We start from the raw sequence: 24,258 nt of genomic DNA on the forward strand, positions 1-24,258 counted from the left end.
TTGTATTTTCCTATTGACGATAAAAATGCACTATCTGTGTTGGGTTCTAAAATTTGAGGGATTTTTTGCATTTTTTCTTTTAATGCAATATTTGTTGGGTTATGAAATTTGAGGCACTGTTTGTGTGTGTATTTTTATTTTTTATTTTTAATAATGAAGTTGTTTTCAATATCTGTCTGGGTTCTGAAACTTAAGGTACTTAAGTGTTGCTACTTGAATTCCCTTTTATTGCAATTGTGCCTCTATACTGTTTTACTATTTTTTGGATGTTGTTTATACTAAAAAACTTACATAAAAAGTTAGGAAGTTTTATAACTTATTGTGTTGAGGTTCTTGGCTGGTTATTATATCTCATTTGTATTTAAGTGGTCTACAAAGTGGTTGTTTTGGAGTTGCAAATATGATCTTGGTGAGTCTATCATACTTAAGTGTGCTACTTGAATTTCCTTTTATTGCAATTGTGTCTCTATATTGTTTTACTATTTTTTGGATGTTGTTTATACTAAAAAATTTACATAAAAAGTTAGGAAGTTGTAAAACTTATTATGTTGAGGTTCTTGGTTGGTTACTATGTCTCATTTGTATTTAAGTGTTCTACGAAGTGGCTGTTTTGGAGTTGCAAATATGATCTTGGTGAGTCTACTCTTACTTCTTTCTCAAAGAATGTTTACATCCACTGTTTTATTTCTATTGCCTTTTGATGCATTGTTTTACTTCTTTTTTTCTTGTTACTGAAAGCTAACCATTTTGACGTTTGCAATTCTTTTTATGATCTTCTAAGTTTTATCTCGGTATGCTTTCTAAGGTCTTCTAGCTGAGCAATTTAAATTATGTACATCTTTAATTAAGGCATCTCTTTAGTATGCCTTAAGATGTAGAAAAGGTTAAACAAGGTCCTGGGCACATGTTGAAGTTGGAGTTTTAAATGAGCCAATGCATGTAAAACTGGATCCTATTTTACCTTTTCTTTACATTTTAAGTTTTAATTTCCTGGATTTAGGCCTTGTGTTGAGCATGACGTTGATGGTTGCATAGATTTTATATAAAAGTTTATGATTTCATTTATGTTTCATGTTGATGGTATGTCGATGGTTGGTTGGTTGGTTGGGCAGATTTTGTAGTCTTGGTTGTTTGGTTGGGCAGATTTTGTAGCATTGGTTGTATGGTTTGCAGTCTTGTAACTAATATTGGATAAGGAGGTCATATCTCAATCCCATTCATCATCTTCTTTGGGTGATCGAAAAAATGCCCCAATATGCTTATGTGGATCAATTGCACATCTCAAAGTCTCCATCACTTACAACTTTTGTATACTTTTTAATTCCTACAATTTTCAATGGTTGATTTTTACAACTGTTGATTGTTGCTGGGAAATCCATATTGCAACTACTTTATATGGGCAGATTTTGTAGAAGGGAATGGAAGTCCACTTGCCCGGCCCAAAAGTGAATTCCAACAAAAAGATGATGAACTCGAAAAGAGAGAGGTTGAAGTCACTAGGAGAGAGAATGAAGTCCAACATGCTTTAGAAGAGATCCATAAAGCAAAGGAAGAGACCCATAAAGTCAAGGAGGACATCCAAAAAAAAGTGTTGGATCTTCTGAATGAACGGAAAGAGCTTCAAAGTCAAGTTATAGAGATTAGTCATGCACGCATGCTACTATGCGTGTATTGGAGACTTTCTATACTAATCTCATGTATTTTGCTACAATCAAGATCAATAGAAGATTAAATTTGTGTTAGGGACTTTTTGTATGTTGTTAAGTTTGTTAGTGTTCCAGTTTAGCTAGACTGGTGACTTGTAAACATTTTGCATTTTGATGCAGTCTTATCAAATTTGTAATACACATTTTATTTTTCCAACTGTACCAGACTTATCATCCTTTCAATATAATATATTTTCTAACAAATTTGTTCCTGTAATAGTAAGTATTTAATTTGTACTATCTAACACTTCTAGCGACCTAATAACCAAACAAACTTCCAGGATGCAACGGGCAAGACTGAGTTCTTTTAAAATTAAATACATTTGTCCTTCTTCATTAAACCATCAAAACAAGTACATTGCTTATGTACTTTATAAATTCAGTGTCAAATACACAAACACGCATCCACAAATTCATTTGAGACCACAAAAAATGACAAATACTAATGAATATCAAATACAAACAACGACTGCAATGCCACTCATGCTGATCACAATGCCAACAACAACCACAATACGAAGTTCACAAAATGCTGGATAAAATGCCAATAGCAACCATCAATTGTCAAGAGATGTATGATGTTGAAGATCCACCTGTAACCAAATAAAATAAAATATACATAAAAATTAGAAATAAAACTCTTCAAAGTCAATTAAACAATTATATATATATAATACTGCATACATTTATAAGGACACTTTGTTGTTTGCCAGGAAGTAAGACATCATCTATTGTTGCTACAACGCAACTCATGTTCAAGATCTCATATGTGGTTCCCACAATACCACTCATGTTCATCACCTCATCTGTGGTTCCCGCAACACCACTCATGTTCAAGACCTCATCTGTGGTTTCCGCGATACCACTCATATTCAAGACCACATCTGTGGTTCCCGCAACGCCATTCATGTTCATCACCTCATCTGTGGTTGCCGCAATGCCACTCAAGTTCAAGACATCATCTATGGCTCTAGCGCCACTCAAGACCTCATCCGGAAGTTTACTTGCCTACAATTCAACAATACATAATTAATTTAAATAGATTTAATTAACAACAATGTATAAGAAATTTCAAAGAAATTAAATACATTTTTCCTCTTTTTCTTGGAACCGTACACATAGTTTGTGGCTTTTTTTTTTTTAACCTTCTCTATTGCTGGTGCCCTCCTCTTCGATGGAGACCTCCCTTTACCTCTAACAATGCGAGAACTTAATACTTTTTTCGAACTTCCCATTTCAATATCCCCAACCTCAGTACTAGTATTCGCAAGTATAGGTGGCGCCTTGCTTTTTGTGTAAATCGAATTCATTGTCTTTTACTTCTGTGTCATATCCACTGAATTATCATCATCCTCGCAAGCATTTGTGGCGACTTCGATGCATAACTTAACCAAATTAGCATACCTTGTAGCAGATGGTTTACCACTCAAATCATCATAACTGCTTCGAATGAGAGCACATCTACACTTAATGTCCTTCCTCCACCTGTCCATAATGTACTTTGAAGGCACCGACCGGACATCCTTTAATGAGAAAATAACAAAAATGTGCCTACATAAAATGACTCTCATCTAAAAGAGTCCACACATGCACTTTGTTTCACACTCCTCTCCATTAAAGTATGCCATATATGTAACTCTTTTAATGGACCCTTCAACTTGCAACAGGTCATTAACTTCATATGTTGAAATTGCCCCTTCTGTCTTGATAAGAATACAATAAGCATAAATAATCCTCATTACATCAGATTGTACCTCCTTAAATTTTGAATTAGTATACAAATCTTGAAATTGCTTCTTCACAGGTAAATGGGTTATACATGGGATATTGTAGTTGAAAGAGTGGAAGTCCGCTGCCATCTCTGCCTCTCCTCTCTTCCTCAGTGCATTGTCAAATTAATCAACGAACTCTTTTAATGCATTGTCAAATTGATCAACGAACTCTTTTAACGTGGTCTCCGAATGCACAAAACCATCAAAAAATGTATTTATGCTCTCACTCCTCTGAGGGATGCTCATTCCAACCCAAAATGTATCTTTTAGATATACAGGAACCCAATGCATTCTCTCACTATATAGACTTTGAAGCCATGCATTCTCATGCAAATTGTACATATTAACCATCTCCTCCCACGACTTCTCAAACTCATTAGAATTTTGGCAATCATAAACACATTTGTGCAATGCATACTTCAACCCATCATTATATTAGAATGGGAACCCAATTTCTCTGGTAGTTTTTGCATTATGTACCATAAACAATACCGGTGTCGGGTTTTCAGACAGACTATTTCTATGGCATTTTTCATGGCCTTGTCTTAGTTAGTGATAATAGTGTTTAGAGCCTTCTCATCCATACATTTCAACCAAGTCTCAAATAACCAAACAAATGTATCAATATCTTCGTTGGAAATCAAACCGGCTCCAAAAAGAGTTGATTGTACATGATGGTTAACATCGACAAAAGGAGTGAATGACATGCCATATCGATTTGTTAGGTATATTGTATCAAATGTCACAATATTCCCCAAAATACCCATATGCTGCTCTGATACGTGCATCAGCCCAAAAGACATTCTTTAGTCTTCCATCGTCATCTAAATCCATTAAGGAATAAAACCCATCATTCTTATACTGTATTCTCTCAAAATATCCATGAAGTGCATAAGCACCTCCTTTACCAAGCCTAAGGTGTCAGGCCTTGTCAATATAATTCCGCGCATCCTTCTCAACAAATGGAAGATTATCGTATCCACCTACCTCGACAATCAATGAGTTGAAACTTTTAGCCATACTAATGTCTGCCTCGTCGTTGACATCTAGTTGCATCTTTACATAATCGTCAATAGCTCGATTACATCTAAAGAACCTTGCCTTTCGTGGACTTAACCTGTGATTGTGTGCATTCTCAACTGTAGTTATACGCAACACCCCATCAAGTAAAATTGCATTAACCTTCACCTTACAATCTGTCTTCATTGTCGGACGTGGTTTTGAAACACTCGAAGTACAATTCCTTGCCTTACCACCACGAGTACAACCAAGTGTTAAATATCTAACACTCTCATCGTCTTCCCTTTTACTTCTTTGGGTCATTACGCCAAACCCAGTCTATTTTCCATATTGCTTATAGTAGTCTATAAGCTCATGCTCAATTTTAAATGACATCCCCGGCTTTGGCTCTATAACACTATCATCATCATTTCCATGACTGCTTGATGGTACTTCTTCAACCGGTACTTCCTCAACCATCGATGGTACTTCCTCAACCATAGAACTATTAGCCTCCTGGATTATACCATAACACATATCAATACTCAAAGTTTTGTTATTTAATATGTACATGAGCATAGTTCAATTTATTTTATACCTATTGTTGTTCAATGAACTTGTCTCTCACATTTGAGCTATCTTGATAAGTACTGCTTTCAGAAGAAAACAATGATTGCCTAGTAGACGAGATGATGGGTTCTGTTAGGATTACTTGAACATCCTGGATAAAGAATTGGAGGAGCATAAGGGTAGGGAATTGGTGGTCTAAACGATACTTCCGTTGGCTGCTGCAATTTACAATAAAAAATAAAAAATTTAGCCCTTCACAAAGTGGATTTAAACATAGAAACTTTCTGGTCATAAAGTTTATCACCTCATTTCGCCATAGATAAGGATCGGCATTTGAACGAGGAGCAAACTGTGGGAAATATGTAGGCGGCATCATCCTATAGTAACCATGTATGTAACTATATGCTGACCAATCTGGGTAAAATGGCCTTGGTATTTCCTGAAATAAAATCGAATAATGATTTATTATCAAATTATAAATCACACAAATAACATGGCTTTTGGATGGGAAAAGCATACTTGAGTGAATGCAGTAGTGTTGGTAGGCCTTTTAGCACTGCTGGTAGGTCTTGTGTTTTCTTCCCCTTTCTCCATCGACTTATCCACCAAAATGGACCTACCTCTATGTAAACATTCAGCTAATTCAAGATCATAAATTAATTTGACAAGCCTTATACTTCTTTAATCATGTATAGTGATTGAAAAATTCACCTCCAAGCCAAATATAACATGGAATGATTAATATCTCGGCTTGTACAGTGGGAAAAAGTGAAAAAAAAGCTCATGGCCAAAAAAAAAAAAGGATTATTAGTAGCCTTGCATTCAGCAGTCTTGTTTGGAGCTCCATCAAGCTACCTTGGCACCCGGATTTCTCTACTATTTCACTCATATTAATCTCTCATAATATTCTGGAGGAAACGAAAATGTATATAGAGGTTTTGTGTCTTTTCCTTTATTGAGAAAAGAGAAAAGTGGTTCAGTATTTGTCTTCTAAACCTTTTGACCCAGACCATGCAGCACCGATGGCAATGGAAATTATCACTGAAATCTTTATTCAAACATCTTCTCTATGTCTCATTTTTTCTCTTTAATAATCCCTCATTACTAATCAAATAATTATCAAACATATGGGGATTATTTCAAACCAAATTAAATAAACATGTATACCTGCAACTACTAGAGGTTCTCGATGTCGTTCACGTTTCTGAGGGAGATGATGTAAGAGTAAACACGAAACTGAAAACAGGTAAATGGGGGATGGTGTGTGAATGGTCTAGATTTCCACCATCATAAAAAAATAATAATAATAATAAAGAGTGACACCAGAGAACAACTACCTAGTTGTCGTGGTGGTGTAGCAGATAATTTACAGCAACCCAATGCAGATAAATCTCTTATTCGCTGGGGGACACAGAGGTCTTTTTTCTCAAAGTTACTGGCTGGGTGTTGGTGGAGTTGAGTACAATGTTGCACCAGTGGTGGAGGAGATGAGCCCACGCCGATGATGGAGGTGACAATAAAATTTGGCTCGCGCAAACACAGCGGCAAAAAGCTTTTCGAATTTCGTAGCTCTCTAAAATGCAGAAAAATCAATTGATTTTGGTCATTTGGAAGGAGGTTAATTTCGCAATTTGGTTCAGTTGATATGGACAAAACGACAACACGTGGGGTGTGCAGGGACTGCAAACCCGGACTGTACCTAGCACGCCTCATAAGTTTTATTCTGCAACTCAATTAGTTTATTGAGATTTTTGCTTTTGAGAATAAGAATTATTTTCTATGTTGACTATCTTTTATGTATGTTATAGATAAAAATAACATTTCTTACTGAAAAAGTGATAACAAGGGGATGTTGAAATAGACTTTATCTTTTTATTATACGCTCTCACAAAATATGACATTATATGTAAATTTAAAACATGGGCAGCGTAAAATAAATTCAAAGGCAAACCAAAATAAATAAAAATGACAATCATAAACATTTCACAAGAAAAAAGAATTAAAGCTATCTATTTTTTTTTTTAAATCTGAAAGGGAAACCCAACAATATACAAACTCAGCTAAATATATTAATAAAAATATATATAAATCCAAAAAACAGAATTAATAAGAAAATATACAAATCCAAAGTGAAAAAGACAAATCTGAAAGACATACAAACCTCAAAGCACCATCAACTCCAAATCAAAAAGCTCATATTCCCCACCAAAAAGTGCAGATTCCTTGCAAGAATCAAACCAAAAAATCAAATTAACTAAAGGAAAAAAAATGATGACATGCAAAAAAAAAAAATAGAACCTCAAATCATCATCAACCCCAAACCATACAGTGAAAATTACTTTTGTGCTGTATTTTCTTGAACAAAAGTACCATACAGAATTCTCAATAAAAGAACTTTTCAATTTTTGGTATAAAATAAAATAACATAAAAATAGAAAAATATTTAACTTTTCTTTCCTCATCATATTCTATTTTACTACTTTCATACTGATCAAGAGAATAAAATTTCTTAAAAAAAAAAAATTAACCTCAACATAATATAACCCATTGCTAAACTGTTCTAACTACAAAAATCATAAACTCATAATATAAGATGAACAACTAGAAGCCATCTTTAAACCATATGTTAAAAAAAAAATAAAAAATTAGAATCCTTGTTCTACCAATATTTTCCAACCATATGAGAGTCACTTAATCATTCCCAAACAAGAGTATGAAAAACATCCTCCTTGTCCATGAGTTTCAACCAGGAAATCCTCTCTCTCTCTCTCTAAAATTTTAAACATTCAATCAAGTTTCACACACACACACACTCTCTCTCTCTCTAAAAGTTTCGCATTCTTTTTGTTACAATAACTCTCTCCTGTCTCAAAATTTTAAATGATCTAATTAAAAATTAAAAAAAATTGTAAATTTAAATGATCTAGGTATAATAAAAAATCGATTGATACAAATAATATGTCACATTAATTGATTTATTTTCTCAAGACTCAAATCATTCATTTTTCTCTAAAAATTAACAATAAAAAACTAAAAAAATCATAACATCCAAATAAAAAATTAGTCGAGAAATAGTTGATAGTTGCTTGGAATAGGAAATTAAGTTTGACAAATAGTTTCTAAAACATTTTTGTATGTGATATTGAAATATGCTTTTGTTAGATTCCAATTTCATAGTATATTATCATTTGATTATTTTTTTAATTGAGCGTAAGAAATAATTGTTATTTATTTCTTCTATCTTTGCTTGTGTAGAACAGTATCCAACAGTTGAAACAATCACTTCCTTCATTAATATAATGAGAAGTAGTAAGATTCTGTAAATAATTTTAAAAAAATTACAAACAAAAATATAAATTTCTGTAAAATTTAAGTTTGTAAACTATTTTTTTAAGATCATGGAAAACAACTTGCAAAAAGAATCATGTATAGAGATTTACCAGAAGAGAAAAATAGAGAGATCTATAGAAAACAAATAGAAAGATATGCTAATAAAAAAGCATCCAAAATGAATTCGATTCGTATAAATGATTTCAATACATCTGTTGGTGATCAAATGACTACATCGATTGCTTGATATTCAAACAATGATGTCCAATATACAGATGAAATTCAAGACTTTAGTCTTGTTCAAAGAGTATCAAAGAGACAGTAGAATTCTGATGTTCATATTGATATCGTTGAAAATGATTCGTCTCGTTAAGTATGTGTTCTTCTTGGTGTTGAAGTCTGTGTCATTAATTCAGAGACAAATTCATCCATAAACAATGTCTCGAAATCTTATAATCAACTCTTTATCCAGCAGGTTCTCCTTTAATCATTTTTCGATATTTCTTATTCAACCATCATTCTATTTTTTCTTCTGAGATTTCAAAATATATTATACAAATAGGATCCATATGTCGTTCAAGAGAAGTCGAGCTATGATACAAATATGCCGACACCATGTAGGGGTAAAAAAAAATATAAAATTAGTTAGTTCTTTTAATTCAATCATCAAATCTTGCTACTGTACTAGTAATGTCCGTACTCAGATAATTCAAACAACATGAAGAGCTTGCGTATGTTGCTTTATTTTCATTTTTTAACCAAATAAGCCAGTCGCATCACGGTTCTATCGGATTTAGACAATTGTTGAAGGTAGTGCCATTTGAAACATATTCTCTGCCATTAGCACCCAGCTCCATATATTGTAAAGCAAAGCGATTCCACCATGAAACAACTGGCTTCTGCTATGCTGATGGAACAATTTCTTTAGTCACAAATGATATTCCTGATCAGCTTTATACATTGTTTACCTCCAACACAGATAAATCTACACATTTTAGGACATACATTCAAACTTATAGTCACAAGTTCGCTTTTACATCATTTGGAGTGAAATTTGATAAAGATCTTTGCAGGAGAAATAGAGGAATCTATACTTTCAGAACTCAGGGATAGATCAATCACTATATTAATGATTTGCTTCCTTCAAATGGTCGTCCTTCTTATTTCTAGTTGTATTTCTATGATACAGAACATGAATTAGAAAATCACATTTCTGATTCAAACATAATGGATCCATCAATTGTAGCTCAACTCATCGATATTCTTCGCATCAATCCGTATTCTATTTTTTTCGCTCTCTTGGTGATTTTCCATATTTGAAAATTCGAATAATTCATATAAGATCAGATGCTAGCCTAGATCAACGTGTATTCAATACCCTTCACATCTTCACAAGTTGTAGCAATATAGGTAGAAAATGATGATGAAGATCAACAAAGAGGACGTGACATTTTTGTCTTTACCTATTTTGGTGGAAATTATATAGTTCAATACTATTTTGGGTGTTATGGTCCATTACAATATCTGTTGTTGTTTCCATTTGGCGATGTTGGTTGGCATCAAGGGATTGAAAGGGTTAGTTGAGAAAACAGATCTACATATAATGAAACAAACCGATCAATAAATCCTCAACAATCAGTTACTACAGAAAAATTACTTGCAAGAGAACAACAAGATTAGATTGCAGTATTAATATTCAAAAATTTCATTTAGTATGTACGTTCAACTCAGTGACGTTTCATTCACATTCAACTTTTGTAGCATTAAACAGAAAAAGGAAGGATCCAGTTGTTTCATGCCGTGAATATTATTGCTACAAATTGTAAATCAGAGAAAATGTTAGATCAATTTTGCTACTTTATGGTCGACTATTGCAACAATTTGTAGTAGATATGTATGTTAAAATTGAGACGTCAAGATTAGATTATTTTATGAAGAAGCAACAACATATTCGATCAAAGTTATATCAAGGCATTATTGATACAATTATGCTTGGGGAAACAAACGCTTCTAATGTTGGAAAATGGATTATACTGCCTTCATCATTTATTGGAGGTCCAAGAGACATGAGAAAAAGATATATGGAAACAATGGATTTAGTTCAGTTCTGTGGCAAATCAGACATTTTCTTAACAATGACGTGCAATCCAAACTGGGAAGAAATTACAAATGAACTCTGCATGAGAAGAGTCAGAATCAACCTGATTTGGTTACTCGAGTCTTTCGCGCAAAATTATAAGAATTAAAGGATCAATTATTAAAGAGGAAAATATTTGGTAAAGTCTCAGTATATGTTTACGTTATTGAGCATCAAAAGAGAGGTTTTCCACATGCGCACTTTTTAATTATCTTACAGAAGGATTAGAAGGTCTATGCGCCTGAATCTTTTGACGAGATCGTATTAGTAGAGATACCTGATAAAAATATAAACTTGCACTTGCATAACGCTGTTGTAGAGCATATGATGCATGGACCATGTGGAGTCTTGAACCCATCAAATGTTTGCATGGAAAAAAAAATGGTTGTTGCAAAAGTAATTATCCTAAGAATTACGCATCTGCTACAATCGTTGGAAATGATTGCTTCCCAATATATATGCGTTCAAACAATGGAATAACTGTCAAAGTCAGAGGCCAAAATTTAGATAATCATTGGGTTGTTCCATATAATCCATATATGCTTGCAACATTTGACTGTCACATTAATGTCTTGATTTGTTTTACGATAAAAGCAGTCAAATATCTTTATATATACATTTATAAAGAACATGACCATGTTGCTGTCAATTGATTTCTGAACAAAACAATCAACAAGTTGATGAAATCCAACAATTCTAATCAGCCTGATAGATTGCTCCCCCTGAAGTTATGTGGAGGATATATGGCTTTATTCCTAATGAAATGTACCCAGCAATGTATAGTTTACATTTACATCTGGAGGATCAATACCCAGTTACTTTCCGAGCAAATGACGATCTAATCAATGTTGTCAACTTAGATCGTTTTAAAAAATCGATGTTAATAGAGTTATTTGCATTAAATCGAGCAGACGAGAATGTAAAGAGATTATTGTATAAAGAATTTCCAAAATATTATGTTTGGAGCCAACAAAATAAAGATTGGACCCAAAAAAAAAACCCCCCTTATAGGTTGTATTGTTACAGCAAATCCATTTGAAGGTGAGAGGTATTATCTGCGGATATTGCTAAACCATGTAAGAGTACCTTTGTCGTTTGAAGATCTTAGGACAGTTGATGGTGTTATGGCCCCAATATTTCACAAAGCAGCAACAATGCATGGGTTGCTACAGAGAGACAGTAGCTTAGAAGATTGTTTAAACGAAGCATCTCTATATCAAATGCCATCCAGTTTGAGACAGTTATTTGCAACAATATTGGTTTATTGTAATCCAACCAATCTGAGAGAGCTTTGTGAATGTTTTGAGCAAGATATGCCAGTTGATTTCAAATCAACAGAAGATTCTATATCAAATGTAAGAACCCAAGTATTGAGGTCAATCTCTTTTACAATTGAATCAATGGGGAAAGACATTAATTTCTACCATCTTCTTGATGATGAAATTTGCTTCGATGAAGAATAATTTCAATCTAGAGAAATCGATGATAAATTGGCTGTTGAAATTCCAGAAGAGGATATGGCCGCATCACAATCTCTTAATAATGAACAACAACATGTCTATAATGCAGTAATGGAAAAAGTATTTGCAAACCAAAATGCTGCATTCTTTGTGGATGGCACAGGTGGGATAGGGAAAACATCCCTGTACAAAGCACTTCTCACAACAGTACGATCAAGAAAATTAATAGCACTTGCAACTGCTTCATCAGGTATTGCTGCATCTATTGTTCTAGGAGGTCGAACAACATACTCACGTTTTAAACTTCCACTTGATACTGACGAAAGAAGCACGTGCTGTGTCAGCAAACAAAGTGCACTGGCAAACCTACTACATGCAGCAAAATTAATAATTTGGGATGAGGCTCCAATGATGAGAAAACAACACATAGAAGCATTGGATAAAATGCTACGAGATATCAATGATTCAAATGTAACATTCGGTGGGAAGGTTGTTGTTTTCAGTGGAGATTTTCGACAGGTTTTACCCGTGGTTCGTAAAGGAACAAAACAAGAACAAGTTAATTCCAGTTTGGTTTATTCGTATTTATGGCCTACATTAACCAAGTTCTGATTAACTGAAAATATGCGCTCAAAACTGGATCCAATTTTTTCAGATTATTTTTTAGAAATAGACAATGAAATGCCGCCAACCACAGTTGATGAAACCATAAAAATTCCAAATAGAATGCTTGTTCCCTATAATGATGACAACACTTTTTTAGATCATTTGATAGAAGATGTTTTCCACAATATTCATGAATATTCAATAAATATTTCAACTATAATGAATTGGGCCATATTAACATCAAAGAACGGTTATGTTGACAAAATAAATGCATTGTTGATTCATAAGTTCCCAGGTGAAATTTAGTGATATTACAGTTTCGATGAGACCATAAATGCATTTGAACAATCAGTTATAGAAGATTTCTTAAATACTCTAACCCCAAACAGACTTCCACCTCATAAATTATTATTCAAGAAAAATTGTCCCATTATGATGCTTAGAAACATTAATCCTTCAGAAGGGCTATGCAATAGAACCCGTTTGATTTGTCGAGCTTTTGATTGAAATGTCATAGATGCAGAAATTGCAGTTGGACACCATATTGGGAAAATAGTGTTTATTCCAAGGATACCATTCTTACCAAATATTGATGAAAATAGTGGTTTTTCATCCAAACAAACTCAGTTCCCTATAAGATTAAGTTTCGCAATGACAATAAATAAGTCATAAGGGCAGACATTGGATTATGTTGAGATTTATTTATCTCAGCTAGTTTTTTCACATGGTCAATTATATGTGGATTTATCGAGGGCAAAGACAGCATCTGCCTTGAGGATTCTAATACGACCAGTGTCCACCGAACAACGTGAAAAGAATTGCACAAAAAATATTGTGTTTACATAATTACTTACATTATCATGTTTGAATTAATGTTATGCAGGTAACTAGATTTAATTGTATAGTTTCGATTTATTGTGTATTATAATATTTTTCTCTATATGTCTAATATTCAATCATTTAATTAAATGTCTTCGTCAATTGTTTTAGTAGTTTATGAATTTAAATTAAGATCTATTATACGTACTTATACATCTGATATTTTTGTATCTAAAAAGGAAAAAAATGTAGACGGTGTATATATCAATAAAGGATATTACTTCAAATACAAAAAACTAGACGATTAAGATGATTGTTGCGAAGAAATCACCTAAGTGAATAAGTCAACGCACAACAGTGAAGTACCAAAATTTGACATTAATTGATCACGAGGTATGATATTTGTTAGCATATATTATATTTCCAATTTTAAATATCCTTTGAAATTAGAGGTTCTTAAATTCTATCATATTATATAAAAAAATTAATTACGTTACATTTATTTATTTATCTTTTCACAACATATTTTTTTTTAATACATAAATTATTTAAAAAAATTAGTATAGTAAAATAATCCTCATAATTTTATATAATACACTATTAATCACAATTATTTTTATTGTTGGTACTAGGAAATCGAGTACATGTAGCAATGTTTAGAACTGATATTAACCCCTAGGACGATACTTTAAAAATTTTACAGTTGTATTATATCATCAATGCATATGTCAAACTAGTGGATCCAAAGTACAAAATTGGAGAATATAAATATCAATGGACTCTGAACTCAAAAACAATAATAGAAGATGTTCCACATAACGAAGAGCAAATAGATGCACCGAAATATGAGTTCGTCTCATTCAAGAACTTAGAAGCTTATAGATGGTTGATTGGAGAAATATGTAATTTAATTTAAATTTTATTATCAATTAAGTATCAATAAATTAATATTTCGTATTTAAATATTTAGATATTTTAGTTGTTGCAATCAAAATTAAGCTAACTAAAGAGGTAACGACAGTATTTGGACTAGCAACAATCCAAGATATATATGTTATTGATGAAAGGTAAAAAATTCTTATAAGTTCTCATTTCTTTTAAAATTGAATTCCAATATTAATTTAAGAATATTTTATTAATTCTTTTAATTATTTCAATTTTGTAGCTTGAACCCCATATGTTTGACTATGTGGGGTCGATTTGTCCAAGACGAATGTCAGAAAATATCAAATATTATTGAAGATAAGCCAATAATACTTGAAACAAAAATATATGTTGGATCATATAACGGTATTTATAATAATAAAACAGCTTATATTTTTTTCCATACTGTATATACTTGCACTAATATTGATCTCAATTTCAACAAAGGATTGTCTCTGTCATCACTTCCATCAAGTACCTTTATAATCAATTCTCTTTTTCATGAGGCAGCTCCAATAAAGCAATGGTAATTCTCGTAAATTAATAATTACATATTAATACATTTATATTAGACTTAATTATGTGATTTATGTAATTTACTTGTATATTTTATTTCTTCACATTATTCTTCTTTTCTAAATTTTAAGGGCGGAGAATAATGATTTGATAATTAAAAGTATCATTACAAGATTCTTGACATACCCATATGCACCACTGTCATCTGTTGGTATTCGGGAAATTGTGAAGAATTGCGATATTGCAGAGTTGATTAAGGGTTTACAACCCATGGCGGTAAAAATTATTTTATTAGTAATAAATTAAAATATTTACACAAACATTCATTCTAAAAATTGATTATGATTTAATGTAAAAAGCAAAATTTGGATAAATGCGAAGATAAATATGATTGACTTTGCCCAAATATTTTATTACATGTCATGCATTGTAATAAAGGAATTGGATATAAATACAATGAAAGCTTCGTTTGTATATATTACAAAAGTCAAGGGGTCTGCAAACCATGGTATGTATCTTACAATTTTCATTTAAAATTAATGTCTGATTTAATTTAGAATTTAACACTATTCAAATTAAAATTAATATATTTAACGCATTTAAAGTGCTATGGCATATGTTAAACTAGACGATAATACTGGAAAGTTATATGCTACTATGTTTGGTGAAGTAGCAAAACATATACTTGGTTGTTCAGTAGTTGAATAGATAGAACATGCTGGAGAGGTATCTCTTAAATTTTTCTTCAAAACTTAAGTTTGATTATAATGAGTTAATTAAAAAATAATTGGGTTTTTTATTAATTATGTAAACATATTCAAAATTTATTTTGTAGGAAAATCGACCATATGTTAAAAGCGTTGCGGAGAAATTATCAAAAAAAATTTAGAAGATTCAAATTTATGTAGATCCAAAGAAATTGAAGGAGAAAAAATATAGACAGTTTAATGTCCTCTCTATTGAAACAGTACAAAATGAGGAAAATACTGGATCGTCATCTTATAATCAAAATTATTTCAAACAGTTTTCATAAAACTATAAGCAATGTTTATTTATAGGATCATGCTATAGATTCTATTAATACTCTTCTTTTTTAATATATCATAACGTGTAATTATTTATCAATTACATAAACATGACATCATTAGTTATTTAATTAACCAAAAATATTATATCTTTATTAATTAAAAACTAATTCTTAACCAAAAAATTAAATATAAACTAAGCAAACATTGCACATTACTTTCACTTAGTATATAGATATCTATTTTATTATTATAATAAGTATCTATTTAACTGCTGCAGTATATTTTTCTCGTTTTTCGTTAACTTTTTCTTATTTTCCATTAAATCCATTAACCCACCCCACGTCGCAACTAAAGCCGCCCCAAGTGAGTTCCTTCAAGCGGCAACTACTCCACTCCATCTCCTATGCGTTCTCCACTTTGAGCCACAACCATGTCGCCCAGTTGCTCAGCATAACTGAAAAACAGAGAAGATAAAAAAAATTTAATACAAAAAAGAGCATGGGTAGATCATGGAAAAAAAAAATAGAAATGCAAGAGATTTTTTCACAAGCTTGAAACCGAAATACTAAGGGAGCGACGGAGAGAGAGTGGCAAGCATGGAGGCTGCTCATGGACAAACCTACAGTGAAGGGTAAAATGTATGAAAAATAATGCAAGAGAGGAGAAGAGAAGACTCGGATTTGCAGCAAAAGAGTAACAAGATCATAGATATTAAAATGCAAGCTATTATCAGATGAAAAAGGAGGAGGAGGGCTGTGGCACAACCAGATTTACAGATGAAGAAAGATGAAACTGAAAAAAAAAAAAAACAAAAAAAAGAAGAAGCAGCAGCGAACGGAGCGCAAGAGGAAAAAGCTATGGCCAAAACGGAGCCGTTTAGACTTTAGAGAGAAAGGGAGGGCTGGGCTTCATTAGGTTCCACGGAAGTTACTGATAAATGCCATCCCACTCCACGTGGTTTTAAACTTTTAAACATATCATCCGACACCCACGTTTACGTAAATGCTCCGCATATTGACATATTTATCCCTTTGTTCATAACACGATTAATGTTATTAATAATTATATTAACTTTTAATTATCTTTGCAACCAAAATATCTATATTTTATATCAATTATATTACATAGATATTAGATTTAAAAGTTATAAATATCATAGATTTTTTTAATTTAATATATTAAATTATCTATGCTTTTATCAGGCTTGAGATTTTTTTTTCTAATGAAAATAATGATATTATTAGGAAAATTAAGTTAAATTAGTTGTGATAACAGTTGAATTATTCTGGATTAAATAAAATAAAATAATTACAACTCTTGATGTATTTCTTAGTTTGCATTCTTTTTTAAAAAATTAAAAATTAATTTTTATATAAATCTTAGATTTATTTATTTAATAAATAATTTATTTAAAAAATTACAAAACATGCTGGATTCCTCAATTTCCTCTGACATTTTCCATAATTTTTGCTTGTAGTGCAATTAAAACCACTGCAGGCGCAGAGCCTAAGAAAAATAAATAAATAAAATTAAAAGAGTAGTTATAAAATTTTAAAAATAAAAAGAAAAAGAAGAAGAAAATATAAGTGACGCGGAGAGAAAGAAAGAGAGCCTAAGAGTTAGCAATATAAAAGAAACCAATCGTCTCCTTTGAGGTCAAAACCCCAGCCACCACCGGCACCGTTACCGTCACAACTAAACAAGAAAATGCTACCGTTTTTGGTTGAACAACTTAGTGATCATAAGTACCAAAATTTTATAAGCAGAACCACGATTATCAAAACGGTTATATAGTTATCTAGCAAAATATAATACAAAGCTCAAATATATAGGCAAAAGGAGAAATAAATTCCATAGTTAACAACTGACCACGAGTCACTCCACCGGCAGAGCCGATCCCTCTGGTTCAACGTCTTATTCTGCATCAAAATCTACGATTACATAAAATAGAACCGTAGAATAGGAATACCACATGACTTTCATCATTTATCATATTACATAAAATAGAACCATAGGATAGGAATACCGCATGACTTTCATCATTTATTTTCATCAACGATTTGACATAAATTGATTAATAAATAGATAAAATTAATGAAGTTTTTATTCATATGATAATTATAATAATAAATAGTAATAATAATAAAAATATTAACCATGCATTAGCATTTACCATCATGTTGATGATGCAAACTCAATCATCTTGTTAAAGTACTGATCGTAATAGTTAATTTTTAGTAGTTGAAACAATGTTTTCTAAACTATATATGACATCAACTATTTTTACAAGTTTTGTAAAAAATATATTATGTTTACAAAACAATTGTTTAATTCAACTAGGTAAACGTACTTTGCATGTTTCTTTGACCTAATATTTTATCATGTGTTTATCATTTCTTTTAATGGTAGAAGATTGTTCAGACAAATAGTTCATAATTGCAAATAACTATGATTCCTTTTAGTAATTAATGGACATTGAACACCAGCCATCAATAAAAAATAGAAAGACAGATCAGGAAAATACAAGCATTAATATAGTAGCAGCTAAATTTTAGCATCACAACTCTATCAACACATTCATCCATGCATGCAGTACATGATGCTCATTGCCAATGGGATGAGCCTTAAGGCTCTACTAAATTTTAGCAATAAGCAGCTTTACTTTCCCAAACAGCCACCTAATCAACTTCATGCATGAACGATCGAGTAGTTTCCAGCGTGTAAATTATATATACTGTGATTAGTTCCGGAGCACTACAGCTAGCAAGACCAATAATTTCGGCTGATAAAAATGGTGTTGGAAATTTGTACCTCTCAAATTCACCCTCCTTAAGATCTACTTTTTGCAAGCATAACAAAAAAAATAGAGAAATAATAACAACACAAGATTTTATATGAAAACTCCAAAACAAGAGAAAAATCACCAAACCTATAGAAGAAAATCTGCTATGTGAAAAACTATTACAATCACACAATTTTTCTCCTCACCCCAAACACACCCGCAGAGCTTTCCCACTAGCAAAACTTTAATTTTACACATCTTTCCATTTTTACAAAAATGGACAACAGAGGAATTTAACTAAAGTCAAAAGTTACTAGATACGCTTTCAACTGGTATACTTAAAATAAGTAACCCAAGCCTCCTTATATAGGTTTGCAAATGTGCTCTTCCTTCACTTCCCACCTATGTGGGACTTTAGTAAAGGAGCAAAAAGTTAACAATCTCCACGTTGCGACCTTGACTGGTCCCACAGCCAAGCTCCACCTCAATAAAAATCTTCATAGTTTCTGCTATCATGCTTCACCATAAAAGCACATCTATTCAGAATAAACCAATTCCAAACATTTCACTTTGGCCCGTGTTAAAAATCAACCTTGTTGAAAATTATAGTGTAACTTCCATGTTTGGCTTTCCTGGAAGTTCATCAATCATCGACATGAATTTTCACCACACACCCTACATCAATGTCAAACCAATACCTGTGTGCAAACTTGTAGACCCGCTAACATTAACACATCCTTTATTATGGCAATTTTAGAAATTAGCAACATGCCATGAGAATATACATGTCCATTTTTTCCATGGAGAGAGACACAACATTAACATCAATACCATTATCTCCATTTACTAACTTGGAGTCACTTGCCGAATCCGCTCCTTGTACTAGCCATTCCACTAGTCGCTAGTATCATTGTTGACTTCAGGGGTTGGTCTGCCCTTCAAAGCCTTATGTAAACCAATTTCTCCATCTCATTCTTGACATCACCTTGATAAATTTTACCATAGAAATGAATAGTACCTCATTAAGTAAGTTCCCAGGAAAGATTGGAGGGTCACAATGGATATACTTAAAATTTCCAATCTCCTAGACAGAACTTCCTTAGACTATACGTATCTACACTACCATACCAAAGCTCCACCCCACAAAAAGAACCTAGCAGTTCTGATACCAATTGTTAGAAATTTGAACCTCTCAAATTCACCCCCTCTAGGATCTACCTTTTGCAAGCATAACAAGAAAAATAGAGAAATAATAACAACATAAGATTTTACGTGGAAACTTCAAAACAAGAGAAAAACCAACAGACCCAAAGAAGAAAATTCACTATGTGTTATTACAATCACACAATTTTTCTCCTCACCCCAAACACACCCACAAAGTTTCCCTACTAGCAAAACTTTAATTGTACACATCTTCCCATTTTTATAAAAATGGACTACAGATAAATTTAACTAAAGTCAAAAGTTATTAGATTAACTTTCAACTGGTGTACTTAAATTAAGAAACCCAAGCCTCCTTATATAGACTTGCAAATGTACTCCTCCTTCACTTCCCACCCATGTGGGACTTAAGTAAAGGAGCAAAAAGTCAACAAAATGGACGTTGGTTGAGGGAGTTGGGGATATTTGTAATCTAAACAAAGGCGGGACAAGAAACAATGGTGAAGTGCTTGAGATGGCAACTAGAGAAGATTTGGGCTCAAGGGAACAAGAAAATTTGTAATTTGAATAGACAATATTAATTGATTATATGACTTCAGCAATGTTTAATGTATTTACTCATTTCAAGAATGGGATGCATGCAGGCAGGCAGGCTATCATAAGGAATGCAATTAGATTTGAACATCAGAATCCAATCTATTGTTTGGTCACCTCTATCATGTAGGTTTAAGCGGGCGGGCCCCTGCAACCCAATCCATCCATCCAATCTGCCAGTCTCACTAGAGGATCCCCCCCCCCCCCCCCCCGAGTTGGGGTTGCAGACAGGTTCCTCACTCAAAAAAGAAGTATATGGACAATGGGTGTATGGGTGGATACCCAACCTATCTAGAATGTCACCCCACCCACCCGCATACTTAAAACAAACAAACAAACCTTACCTATAAATTCAAACATTTTTCTCTCCTTTTATTTCTCTCACTTCCTCAGTTTCTCTCATTGTCCTCTCCTCTTCTCCCCATTCTTTTCATGCCTAAGTTCATAGCGATCTCTTCTCCTCCTCTTCTCTTCTACTTCTCCTCTCAACCCAACTTCTCTTTCCGTTGTTGTGATTGCCAAGCTGCGGTCTACAATGGTACGACCACAACTTGGCCACCGTGGATCTATAAATTTAAGGCCCACGATTGCAACCATAGAAATGTGAGTTTTATAACTTATAGCCGTGGATCTATATTTTTGGGAATAGATTTGAAACTATTTGTTGGTTTTCTCCGATTTTTTTAATGTATATACAATTTTGTGCAAATCTTTTTTTTATGAAAAATATATTAACAAATGAGATAACCAGATGAGGGTGTCAATTCGCCCACCCAGCAAGCGTATGCGGACGATTAAAAGTATGGGCAAAAACAAAATGCGGGAGTTGATTCAGTCACCCCTACCTAGATGGGAACGGGGAGGCCGGATGGGTGGCTAGCACCCCTATGGCATCACGGTTAGGGTGGCAACTTTTATTATTTTATACATCCATCATAAAATATTCATTTTTTGAATATTTCCTTTTTACTATTGTTTTGTTTAGACTTTGGTGTGTTTGAATTTTTTAAAAAAGAATATTAATTTGTTATGGAGTACAGCTTGTGAACTTTGCAGAACAAAGGAAGCAGCTTTTGCGTGCATGTAAAGGATAATTCGAATAAGCATCTCTTATTAGAAGAGAACCTTATAATGCGACTTGATATTCAGTATGTTTCTTTTTCTCTACAAAGAATGGATAGTTATTTCTCTTTATTTTCGTATCCTTCTTAGGAATGATCTATTATTGTATTCCTTACAGTAAAGAGAGGCCGAAAGCAAATAAAATTCCCTGCCTCATGGACAAGTCTCCAAAAAGAGAAACGATACCTGCAGTCATGAATATATAAGCATCACGTAATCATTTTGAAAAAAAAGTGAATAAATATAAAATCTACATGAAAAGAAAATTAATTTTTTAATAATAAATTTCCTTATTTTATAAAGCAACTATACGGCGCTTACATACTTCACGACTGTACGTAACTTTACTTGTTTATATAATCTCTCAAACAAATCTAATATAGATTATAATAAACCACAGATAGTTCATGGCTCATTCACGTTCCAAATCACTGACATGGTACTTCGAACAATGTATTCCTTCTAAATGAAGGCTTTAAATCCTTACCCCCAAAATTATTTTGCATATTTTCAAAATCTTTTGAAAAAGAATTGCCGACATGTTGGCTCCGACATACCTGCTCTGCAAGAATCCAAGCTCAGTTCATCTAAATAGATACAGATGATTATAAACATGACTTTCATTATTATTTTGTCTCAAGCTCCTGACTGATGATATCATGTGTAACCTATGGACCTAGAATTTAGGTTAATTCAGTTAGAAATGATTTAGTTATGTTATTTTTATATTTATTTTTTTTTAATTACTTATTTATTTATCTTCAGATACTTTTTTGATAGATAATTTATCTTCAGATGCTTATAATTATTTATTTATTAAATAAGATAATGAATCAGATTAATTAGAGTTTTAAAGTGCTTTCTTTTTATCTTGTATTCTTTGTTATTATCGGATAGGTTTAAAAATTTTTTGAAAAGATTCTAAGATCAAAACCAAATCAGATCTAGCTAATCCCTTAAAAACTCTAGCTAATCTCCTAAAAACTCTCGTAAAGCTCTTTCCCTCACCTTTATAAAATCTCACCAGACCTCCAGATTAATGATTCAGAAATTTTAGTTGACAAAGAGGGAAAAGAAAAAGATAGCACTCGTGCAGCCCCTTCTTTTTTTTTTTGACCCAGCCACCTCATTAGAGCACCTTCAGATCTGCATAGACTCTGCCAGTCAACCACTTCGTTGAACACCCCACCATCTGGTAAGCCACGGCAGTCTGCCACCTTTTTTCTCTCTCTCTTGTCACATGTTACCTTTCCTTAGCAAGCCTTAGATCCCATCGCTGGCCGCTTTCTCCAGCAAATGTTTAATTGCTTTGTTCATATCCTTTTATTTCTTTTACTTTACTGAAAAGCACATGCAAGTTTTAGTTATTACACAAATGCCCTTCAACCCACTGCACCTAACATTTCCGTAAACTGCCTCATAAAGGTACTTTTGGTGAAGTTACCTCTTTACCCTCTAGTAACTAGGCAGACTTTATGTCTTAAACCTGATCATATACGTGGGCTATTTTCCTTGTGGGCTGGGCTTGAGGTTTATTAGACATGTTTCATTAATATGGACTTTTGTTTTAATTTGGGCTTGATTTTAGTATATTTCATAAACTTGTTTCAATTGTTAAGTGAGTTGATTTCTTGTGGGCTTGATTATTTTACTGGGCTGGTTGTATTTACAGAAACTGTTCTAGTAACCTTAAATGTTTTCTATAATTGGGGCTAGGCTGAAACTTAAATCAGACCAAAGTTTCACTTAAATAAATATATTAATCTTAGACTCATTCTTTTATACAATATATTGAAGGGCTTTTAAGCATATTTTAAAAAATTCTTTTATATTGTTTCAACTTATTATCTTAGCTAATATTTCAATTGACCTTTAACTAAGTTTTATAAAATTATTAAGATTATGATATGAGCTTTGGAATAATATTATTTTAGGTAATTTTTTTATATTTGAATATTTATTAAATTATCTCTATGGTAAGTTTTTAAATAATTAGATTGCTACAACACGTCTTCTAGAAAGATTAGTAACGTCTAGTGTCTCGTATAGGTCACGAGCTATGACGTGAGATTTCAGAAGTAACGCTAAAAGGTAAATAATATGATCATATAAATATATGTATAATGTAAATATTATAATTGGGTATGATAATATGATATGGTTTTGATGGTTATCTACGTTGCGCTAAGAGCCAAGTCAAGATTAGATCGCTTTCACGAACTTCTATGAATTATGATGATTTACATGAAAGTAAGCCTATATATATGTTATGCTTTTATGAATTGTTGATTGATGGATTGAATGTTACTAAAATCACATGGAAGTCATGATATGATCATATAATAATTTAAGATAGGTATTCTATGAATTAAAATAGCTAAATCATGCATGCTTTATTCATGTAGTGCTTAGACCATGTATGCCATGTATTGCCCATGCAATAACTTAAGACAAGCATGTCATGTAATAAATAGCTAGATCATGTATGCCATATTCATGTAGTTTTGAGATCATGCATGCCATGAAATGTCATAAAATGATTAATTCATGTTAGGCCATGTCATGCTATGCTATACCATGTACAAGAATATATCATGTTATGCCATGCCATGTACAAGAATATGCCATGCTAGAAAAGTCTATGAAGTCCAAGAAAATTATCATGCATTAAGAAAGATAAATATTTTAAGGTAGCACGGACCCAAGCGTGTTTACCATAGTTATGCTAAGAC

At 32.5% G+C, this 24,258-nt stretch overlaps 1 protein-coding gene and 1 long non-coding RNA gene across 2 annotated transcripts; one reads left to right on the plus strand and one right to left on the minus strand.

The window, feature by feature from the left end:
- Positions 1 to 12,031: 12,031 nt before the first annotated feature.
- Positions 12,032 to 12,586, plus strand: LOC122282395 (ATP-dependent DNA helicase PIF4-like). The gene has a single exon (XM_043094347.1). It carries the CDS (start codon positions 12,032 to 12,034, stop codon positions 12,584 to 12,586), a length of 555 nt encoding a protein of 184 aa, XP_042950281.1.
- An 8,909-nt stretch (positions 12,587 to 21,495) lies between these two features.
- LOC122282622 lies at positions 21,496 to 23,672 on the minus strand. The gene is made up of 2 exons (XR_006230424.1): positions 22,014 to 23,672; positions 21,496 to 21,712 (listed from the first exon to the last, which is right to left on the minus strand). It is a non-coding gene; the product is annotated as an uncharacterized LOC122282622 (long non-coding RNA).
- Between the last annotated feature and the right edge of the window lie 586 nt (positions 23,673 to 24,258).

The sequence above is a fragment of the Carya illinoinensis genome, chromosome 11, assembly GCF_018687715.1.
Source record: "Carya illinoinensis cultivar Pawnee chromosome 11, C.illinoinensisPawnee_v1, whole genome shotgun sequence".
NCBI lineage: Eukaryota > Viridiplantae > Streptophyta > Magnoliopsida > Fagales > Juglandaceae > Carya > Carya illinoinensis.